Source organism: Platalea leucorodia (genome assembly GCF_965183815.1).
Source record: "Platalea leucorodia genome assembly, chromosome: 1".
Taxonomy (NCBI): Eukaryota; Metazoa; Chordata; class Aves; order Pelecaniformes; family Threskiornithidae; genus Platalea; species Platalea leucorodia.
This window is the reverse complement of record NC_138823.1, coordinates 157,372,310-157,382,401: the sequence shown is the minus strand read 5'-3', so window position 1 is coordinate 157,382,401 and position 10,092 is coordinate 157,372,310. Positions and strand designations below refer to the sequence as shown.

Here is a 10,092-nt window from a genome sequence, read left to right as displayed (position 1 = left end):
GGGACAGTCTTCCCTTGGGTAAAGTGTCAAGCAGGATTAAATATATATAATAAACAAGCACCATGAGGAATCTGCTCCTGTTTGATTAGTTTTGTGTTTAAATGTTCATTGTGTACCCTCTTTTTTTGTGCATGTGCATCAAGTTGATTACATGGTTTTGTCTGACTCCAAAAGCACAAGGTCACAAGACAAACATTTTATACATTCTCATGAATGGTTTATCTACAGTACAATTTCTAATACAGAACAATCCTTCTTTATTGCTCAGTCTGATGGTGCTTAAATGTTTCCTTCCTTTTGCTTGCACAACAAAACCAGAAACTCAGTTTATCATTTCTCTTAACTCAGGATTTAACAACCACGGATGACAGGTTGCAGAAGAGAGCTGTTACTAACTGCGTTTCACAACTGCATTGCAGTTCTTTTATTCTCTACAAATGCAAAGTTGACTTCGTGAAGGTTAAAGTGATGCTTTGAACGACAGCAAGATTTGTTTTGCAGTACTGAGATCAGCGATAGCAGGACTTCACAAGTTAGTTCACACACTGCAATTATGTTTGTAATCAATCAACATCTTGTCTGAAACCTTACAACAACTTGCCATTAAGAACAGATTTTATTCTTTTTAGGGAGCAGAAAATGAATCTGACAAAATATAGGATTGGTCTGCAGAGCATGAGCAGGGCTATTCACAGGACGGTGAAGGCGGAAAGGATGGTCTGAAAGAAAACGCGTCTGACATGGCAAGATGCTCTGTACTGTACATGCAGACTACAACGTCCCTACCTTTTAAAAAGATTTTAAACACCCAGCATCGAGACTCCCTTATACGTGATATAAACATGATTACATTTGCCCTGCAACAACCTTCGTCATGCATATCCGGTAATGAGAGCCAGCACAGGAACGGCGTTTGGGACAATAAGAAAAGCATTCTTGGACTGCAGCTGGTAAATCCCACTCTGGATCACAAACAGGTCAATTCAGTTACAACCACAGGAAGGAAGGGGAGGGTTTTAAAAAACAGGGGCACGGGCTGCAGGGAGGACAACAGAACTGGGGAATCAAACCTCTCTTGTATCCAAAGGTAGTAAAATGAAGGCAGCTGTGATGCATGTTTTCCTACTCTTCTCCCGCGGCGGCCTCGGATCGGAGGCCGCGGGACTCCTCCGTTCTTTGAACAGGCAGATGGGTTCCTCTGATGTTTTAATGCGTTCAGGGACTAGTTAGCAGATGCACGATTCGTGCCGAATCGGTTGTAGTGACTGTACGCTCCGCTCTGTTAAGGAATAAATTAAAGACCATCGAAACAATCGTTTCCTGTAAATGTAAACTGGATGCATTGGCCACCGAGCTACGTGTCCTAGCTGAGAGGCAAACCGATAACTCTGTGCAAATAACCCCAAAACTTTTCCTTATAGCAATAAAAACACCAACTAAAACAATGAAAAAAATTGTGCAACAAAGTTCTGCAGCTAGACAACAGTGCTATTCCTCAACCTGCCTTTTCTACGTCTAACAAGTGTATGCACATGCCAGCACGAATATTTATTGTTGCCTCCATGGCAAAGAAAAGAAAATTATTGTAGTGCATTTTTAGTCTTAAATTCATTCACTGCCTTAAAGGCAGCAATAATTCCACTTGCTGGTATCTAGAGGATTCTTTTCGACAGGGATACTTAGCAATCCAGGATTGCTTTCTTTTTCCAAAAATTTGTGAGTAACATTTGATTATCTACAGTGGGAGACACCATGCAAGTGACAAGTACTGCATTTTAAACTTTAAAATCTTTTGTCATTAGTGAATTTATATTTCATATATATATATTTGATGTGATACTATCCACTCAAGATAATACAACACTTTGTTTTTATATTAGCAAACATTTCAAGACTTTAATATTCTTGAATGTTTTTTCTCTTTTATACTTCTAAAGAGATCAAAATAAATTAAACGTTTTGTACATAATTACAGAAGAAGTAGTTAACTTATTTTATCTTTTTAGTTTAGTACAAAGATATTTGCAAGTTCATTGCCGAAATACACCTTATTTATAAATTTCTTCCATTCTAACGCTAACAGCAAAGGCTCTCTGGCCTTTGGGCTTTCAGCATCTCCGACAGAAAGCTGCAAGATTTCTAATTGAAAGGTGCTACTTTGGGTATTCTCCTCGTACCACTACATAGTTTCCTAAGATGTGGGATCTAAAATGGCTTACGTTAGTAACGGATCTGTATTCATCAGCTTTTATGACATATTAAAACAAATGAAGAAAACAATTATTTGTATTAGTATGCAAATTGTTTTAAAAGAATCCATTTGGAGGGCAGAATAAAAAAAAAATCTACTTCAGCTTACTTAATGTAAAATACAAGCCACATTTACTCAAAAAGCAGTATTGTCCAATAAGCAAAAAAAAAAAAAGTTTAAAATGGGCTTTTCCAACACACTGAAGGGCCTCACCCCATAGTCCTTCTTTTCTAAAATTTAGTGGTAAAAGAAAACATTTCACATTTTATTTCCTGCCAATCGTGACTGCTTTGAAAAGTCGTAATAGAAACAGTTCCATTCTGATGAGTGTCAGCATCTTATCTGCACACTTTTTTAGTGGACACCAAAAAATTTTATACATCTATAGTAAAGTCCATGGAAGCTTTAAGGTACAAGACTACATGTTGTAGGCCACATAGATGGGATCTAGCTGGTCTGCCAAAAATCCATCTCGTAGGTGCATACGTTGTTTCTCTCCACGGGAGTTGATAGGAATTACACCAATGTCCACAACCACCACCACCCCTACAATCAGATAGTGTTCCTCCAGGACCACGTTGGTGACCAAAGGAACCAGGTCCAAAGCTTCTTGCTCTGATCCATCCAGCTCAACTACAACGACCAATAAATTTGTCCAGGTAAACACCGCACTGGAATGAAACAAAAAATAATATTAGTGATGGGTTTTTTTACCCATTTTATTTTTCACTCTTTTCATTCCACCTTGGTTACCTTTTGTTTCAACTCCTAGGGCTCCTTCTGTATGCTCACCGCAAAGCCTAAGTAGCAAGAGAGAACAAGTCTGCAGGCAGGGGCAGAAGAACAGCCCCGCTAGCTCTCACTTTAATATTGCTGCAATACCAAGTATTGGGCTAAACTTTACAGAAACTCGAGTCTAATCCTTGCCCATGATGGAAGGAGGTGGTAAGACAACGTGCGGCTCCTTCTGAAGCCAGAGAACTGTCACAGCACTGCTGTGTTCATGAAAGCATGCATGAGCGATGTGTGGGTGGAGGTGTCTTCTCTGGGCTTTTTTGAAGAGCAGCCCAGAAGAGCAAAGGAGGTTAAAAGAAAAGGCACCAAAAGGAACAGCAGGAACATAGTCTGAGCTGAAAGATCTTAGGGATAAACTCGCCTAGTGAAGGGGTGGGAGCCCTGGGGACGTTTGCATGGCATACTGCAGGCTGCACAGAGGTCCCCGGGCGGCCGGGGAGGGGGTTCCTCACTTGCACGGTGTGAGGCTAACATGGCTACGTGCCTTCTGGACTGGGCTGGCTGCTGTCCAGGCAGGTCAGAGCTCAGCACAAAAGAGCTGCGATTCTTCTGGACCAATTGGTTTATACAGAAATAAGCAGTGTCTCCATCTGGTTTATTTCGGCTGTGTTTTATTTCTGTTGGGTTTAAGGGGACAGGAGTTTTTACATTCCTTTTTAACAGGTGAGATGGTCAGGGGAACACCATTACCACCAGTATCTCTTCTTTACTAAAAGAACTTTGTAAGACCCCAAAATTTTGGTTAAGCCCTTGAGCCAAAGCAGGTAAATTTTGGTTTCTGCTATTGTACATCTTTTCTGGCTAAGGATAATGCATTTATCCTTCCAAACGGAGGCTGGGAGGGTATGAAAGTCTGGTGTGTGCTTCCCTCCATCCTCCTCCCCACCTCTCAAATGTCTCCAAAGCCTCTGAAGTCTCCCAGGAGGTCAGCAGGATTGAGGCTCCACAAAGAGCAATCTCTTTCTTCCTTGCAGGTGTTTAAGACACAGACGATGGTTATTTCATCCTCTAACTTATTCCATAGCATAAATAATAATATTCTACATGTGTAACTCATACATCAAGCCCTGTACTTTACCCTCCTTTACCTTATAAAATCAGGGGATAATTTCTCAGAACTGTCTCGAGCATAACCATCTGAAAGCTAGAATATATTATGTACATAAGCCAACTTCAAAAAGAGCTACTTACCCTAAGGTCAATGTTGGATTGAGACAGAAGTGCACTGTTTTAGTCTACTAAGACAATTCTGAAAATCCCTGTACTTTGGAAACATGTCTTACTTTGCCCAAAAGTTAGCTATGAAAATGTGCTCTATGTTGATGCTTAACAGAATGGATTTTAGGAGAAAAGCACTTACTATTTAAAAAAAAAATCATTTTCAGATCCTGCCAAAGTACAATTTGATTTAATTCTTATGTGCTTATTGATCTGGAAAACTAATGGGCAGCCAAAGCAAGGCTGTGCAGGCTCCTTTTGACTGAGTACTGCTATGAAATTAATTTTAATTTGTCATTATGTTTTCACAGACATTCTAGTAAGTTTTGATTGATGTTGAATATTAATAAAGTGAAGTATCAGTCTGCACAGGTGACCATCTCCAGAGAGGCCCTAGAATTTTTATGGATTGCTGTACAACCATCTCTCTTAGTATTATATATATTTTAACAAAAAAGCCTGAGGAGGTTTTATTAAAATATAAGTTAGCACTTGAAACCATGCCTTAAACCTACTGTTAGCTTGTTACTTGGGAAAGCAATTAATGGCAAGATTCAGGAGCAGGTCCCCAAAACATGGCTTAGAAGAAGTTAGTTTGTCTGAGTTCAGAAGACTGATTTCCAAAACCTTCATGAAGTTTCTTTTAGGTCCTAGAGCCACTGGCACTCCTAAGAGGGTTTCAATTTAATTTAAAACTAGTTTCATGTGATTCTAACTCACTGGTGACTGCTGTTAAGTAAAAGGAAATATTGCCCTTTATGTTCTCATCTGTTGAGATGAAGATATATTGGCCAGCATGTATCACTTATGAACACACTAACTTTCTAGCCCTGATGAACCAAAAAAAACCCAACAAACAAAAACCTAGGGACCCAGGAAGGCTGCACTTTCTCAAGAAATTACAGAGCCACACCCAACAGATGCAACATGGCCAATGCACTGAGCTGGGAACGGCCCCTCCTGCTGCTTCCATCCCACCAAACGCTTCAGGAAAAGCAAGGAAGCTGTTGAAATGCCTCCAGCAAAAGAGGCCCATAATGGTTTTCTTCTCCACATATCTTGTGTAGCTTTACCTATTTGTCACTATGCAGAAAGAGAAAACCACTTCTTAGCAAATTCCAGGCAGCTATGTTCTGTTCCTCTTTCAAGGGTTTGAAGTTTAAATGAGTCAACAATGTGCTTTAATTAAAACACATACACATACATTATTTCTCAAGACATTCTGCAGTATTAAAAACACTTTCAAAAATGCCTGGTATAGTTACACGTCACAGTAAAAACAGACTATGCCACTCTCTTGCTTGTTACGTATTGAGACACAGGAGGCCCAGAGTCAGAGGTTGTTGATTTTGTGCTAAAATTTCTTAAAAAAGACAAGAATAATTTAAATGACCTTTTAGATCTGATCCTCAATGACAGAAGTTGCACAGCAGGATCACATGTCAATCAACAAGTCACCACTTTCCTCAATAGTGTCAAACGTTACAAAATGAGCACGTGTTTCTTGGAAGCTGAGGCTATTTTTACAATCTATTGACTGGACATACCCAGTACCTTTGGTTTGCAATAGGTATCAATGCAGTTAAATCCTTAATGGGTCACTGCAACCAAAACAACAGCGGCCTCCAACAAGAACAGAGGCTCATGCCTCCGTCCAAAGGCAGGCATATACAAAGTATATATAAAAAGAAAGATTTAACTGGCTATTGCATAGTCAAGGGGTGTTTCACAAAGACAAGAGGAGGATCTCTAAGAGAAACTGAAAGAGAAGTTAAGTGAGAAAAGTCAAGGACAGTCAGGACTAGGACTATGAATGAAAACTCCATGATGGTGGCTTGAGAGCACTATTAGGCAGAGCACTGGTTAGGAAGGTGCTGGGAACTCTGAGCAAACCAGACGACGTTGCTCTGATCTGCTGTGTGTCCATTTTCTGCAGGGACCACATCAGAGAAACGTTTAACTCATCACCGATCTCTCTTCTTTGAGGAAAAAACAACCCTGAAGACTTTCAATTTTGGCCTTCGGGCAAAGGGTAGGAATAGTACAGCATGTTTTCTGGTATCTTGCTCATGTGCCTTGTACATTATCACCCAACTACTGGGAAGAGTTAAAGCACTGAGAATTATTTGCATGTACTTCTGCCTTCTTGCAGAAATTCAGTGGCCTTTTCCTTCAGTCCTCCCGGCTTACCCTAACTGTTTTTCAGTTGCCATTATCCCACTCAGGATTTCCATGATAATGGAAAGAAAAGGATCCTCAAAGTGCTTTCAGTGGTCTTGAAAAAAGGAACATAATTTAAGCATTTTTGGCCACTGAAACCCATGATGACCATTTCTGCAGTGTGATGTGGCTACTTCATTCACTGCCCATGAGCTCACACTTTCAGGACACACAAATCTCTGACAAACAGGTACTGCTGAACACATCGATTCATGAATCTGTGGCCATCCTATAATAGAGCTGTCCCTAAATAGCTTGATCTGAAAACTTTCCATCCACTGCTGATACTGATCTGACACATTTTCAAGGAGAATTTCACAGCATCCTTAAAGTGTTCACGCTGGTCTGTATGAGGACACAGAATCTGCCAGCCTGTGTAATGGCTAGCTGGCACAAGACCATACCAGCAGGGGCGATGCTCTAGGGAGGAGGCAATAAGGCAAAACCTCAGTTACAGTCAACGAAGCAATTAACTGCCTTAATTTTAACAGATACTTAAGAAAAAAGCAGGGTGTTTTGACTAAAGAAACCAGTCTGGTTGCTGTGCTTCATTATTAAGTTTACTGCTCCAGGCCACACCTTTGCAGCCAGGACTGAAAAGAAAAATGGAGAGTCACGTCTTATACTCACTAAATTGCTCTGGCTGTTGAGACAGGTTCGTTTTGGTTGAAAGGAGAAGAGCTGCGCTGAGGTTATATCAAAACAAACCAGCTACCTGACTCAGTCTCCTGATGCAAGAATAATGAAAAGCAATTTGTTCTCATGTCGGCCTCAAGAAATGATTACCTGCTGTGTGCATTTGATGATGTGATACATTGATTAAGACAACATCATTATTAACTCCTTGATGTACTGCTTCAATTTCCATTGTGACCTTGATTTGATCACTGCTTGATTTATTAACAGTGTGTTCACTAATAAAGTTTATTAGTGTGTCCATTTATTTGAAATGTTTGCTCGCTTACTCCTTCTAATAATACTCCTAAAGCTCACACTCATACCAGTTTGCTTTTCCTGGTTAGAATATAAATCTCAAACTCCAAGATACAGCTGCTGACCTACCTGAGAGCTGCTTGGCTTTCTCAAATTAAAAGTTTAATCTTTCACTTGTACTTAAAACCACACAGAAAAAAAGAAACATATTGAATGATCTTAGCAGAAAACAGTCCTTCCTGATTAAATCTGTTTGTGGAAAGTTTCATCCTAAGGACATATTTACAGCTGGGTTATAAATCCTGTGACCATCCTGACAGGCCATTTCCTCGATCAATTGCAATATCCAAGAAAAAAACCCAGACATTATAGATATTTCAGCTTTATATAAGGGCCCCGGTGTTATATAATCCTTACCATTCTGTGATGCTCTTGTGTGCTCTAATTACAGAGGTTTCAATATCGATCGGATGGTATCTCATCCCTCGTAACTCCATGGCTTCATCTAATGCACCCACAACATAAAGTGCATCATGGCGTTCTGGTTGTAAGGAAAAAAATATTAATGATCCTATTCTCCAGCACATTAAATTACAAAAATGTTCACATTAATAAATAAGTAAAATAAGTACAACACTTATATGTTATCCTTGAATTTCTGAAACACTAAAGCGATTTCCGAACTAATAAGAATTTTCCATTACTGGAGTGCAATGCAGAGCAGAAAGCAGAAGAAAGGAAGGCAGGAACACTATTCCCATTTGAAGAAGAGAAAGGTAGAAGTCTTTATCCAAAGACAGCAGCATAAATTCCTGTTTTTCTCCCAGGCTGATGCAGAATAGACTCATTCTTTTCTAAGGCGCCCTAAATAGACAATAAGCTCCTTGTTTTTCTCTCTTTCTTTTGAAAGAGAAAGGATGAATCTGACCCTAACAGTATGGATGATTTTCTTCCAGTAGCTTTGAGATGGTCAGTACTGATGCTTAAGGTGTATTAGAAAGGTGTTTATCAATAAACTAGAAATATGTGCTATGTGCCCGATAGCAAATTGCTCATTCAGACAAATGGTAAGCTCTGGAGCATAATGCTCTTATAGTACTAATTTTTACTGGCTAAAGAAATAAATGAAGCTGAAATGACACTTTTAAAAAGATATTAGGCTGATAATAAATGACTGCATGTTATCCATGAAGAAATAATATTCCTTAACAGACTTAAGAGCAGATAACTGGCTCTTTTTACATTAATTTAGATAGTGGCACAGTGGTAATGTAATGGCAATGTAGCCTCTACCAGTAATAAAGGGCAGAGAACTTTCTGCACTGGGAGCTAAAAGTGGGAAGAGAACGGAGACTTAGCAACTCTTTGCCAGGAGAAGATTTAAGCTATTTGGATGCTTAAGTTGCAATATCCTCAGAGAATCCTGAATTTTCTCCAGGCTGGGCTATCATTATGAAATGAAAAAAGCCTGCGCAACCGCAAGTAAATCTCTTCAGGAAGATGCTAACATAAGGACATGAGCAGCAGTTGTAATCCACAGTGATTACTAAAATGCTTTCAGATTTGATGAATTCACTCTTCGGCTGAATAGTGGCTCTTCTAATTGCACTGACACCGGGGCCCTGAGATCACTCCTGGAGGTGCTCCCAGCATTGCTAGAAACCATACTTTGCCAACAGCCTCGACTGCCACCTCAGCCAGCCGCCGCTCATGGCACGTGCTCTGCAAAAATCACAGGAAAGTAACGTTTTCCCAAGCAGAGACTCCGTGTGCCTGGCAGTGCTGGTTTGCTTACATGTGTACACGAGATAAGGAATGTCATAAAAACAAGTAATGAAATCCTGTACCTTCCCGACAGAAATCTAAACACCCCGTAGCTTCTCCTGCAGGCTACTGCTTGTTTTACATTTCAGTAACCATCCCAGCAGGTTTCAAGACAGGGAAATTTGAGGAATTTTGACAGCTTCTGTAAATAAGTTTGTAACAGAGGAATTATCAAAGGTGGTGGTCATCACAGGAGGGACAGGGCTGAGACTCACGACAAGGCTTTATCTGTCTGCACGAATGCATTCCTGCAGATATGACTGCAAGAGCAAATGATGGCATTTTAAGCTGCATTTCATATTTTTCAAGCTGAAGCACTTGGCACATTAACAGTGCCAACAAGCCACTGGTGGAGAGGATTTATAGCACCTGAGGTACAGCAAAGGAAAAGTGACTGCTTCAGCAGGGAAATCTCGCCCTCTGTTTTATTTTCTGATTATTTTAACTAAGGCTTTTTTGCCATTCTACAGGTTTCACAGATTGAACATGTCAGGTAGTGCAGGCCAAGAGACACGGTGCCAGCCTCAAAATAATCCAAATTACATGCAATGGCCTAGATGATGAGAACCCTCTTACCTCCGTTTGCATCTGTGAGTTCTGTTCTTCTCAGGAACCCCAGATAGCCAGTTCGAGCCCAAATAGTCTGTGTGTCTCCAAAGCTGAGTCTTGAATTAAAATGATCTGATTGCAAAGATTCATCTCCATAGATGGTAAAATATCCACTGGCATTGTGAGTGCTGTGAACCCATATCTAAGTTAAAAGCAATTATACTGGTATTAATTAAAGTAGCTTTCCAGAATGAAGCATTATCGAAAATTCTTGATGTAAATATTTTTAGTCATAGCTAGAT

General features: G+C 40.0%; 1 protein-coding gene across 1 annotated transcript in view; it reads right to left on the bottom strand.

Annotated features, from left to right (window-relative positions):
- Positions 1-2,383: 2,383 nt before the first annotated feature.
- DIP2C (disco interacting protein 2 homolog C) overlaps positions 2,384-10,092 on the bottom strand; it is a gene marked incomplete at its 5' end in the record, with an annotated part of 324,759 nt that continues 317,050 nt past the window's right edge. The window contains 3 exons of the mRNA XM_082316598.1: positions 2,384-2,922; positions 7,835-7,958; positions 9,818-9,992. Of these exons, the coding sequence (XP_082172724.1) occupies positions 2,670-2,922; positions 7,835-7,958; positions 9,818-9,992 (552 nt within the window). The 3' untranslated portion in view covers positions 2,384-2,669. The remainder of the gene's footprint in view (positions 2,923-7,834; positions 7,959-9,817; positions 9,993-10,092) is intronic.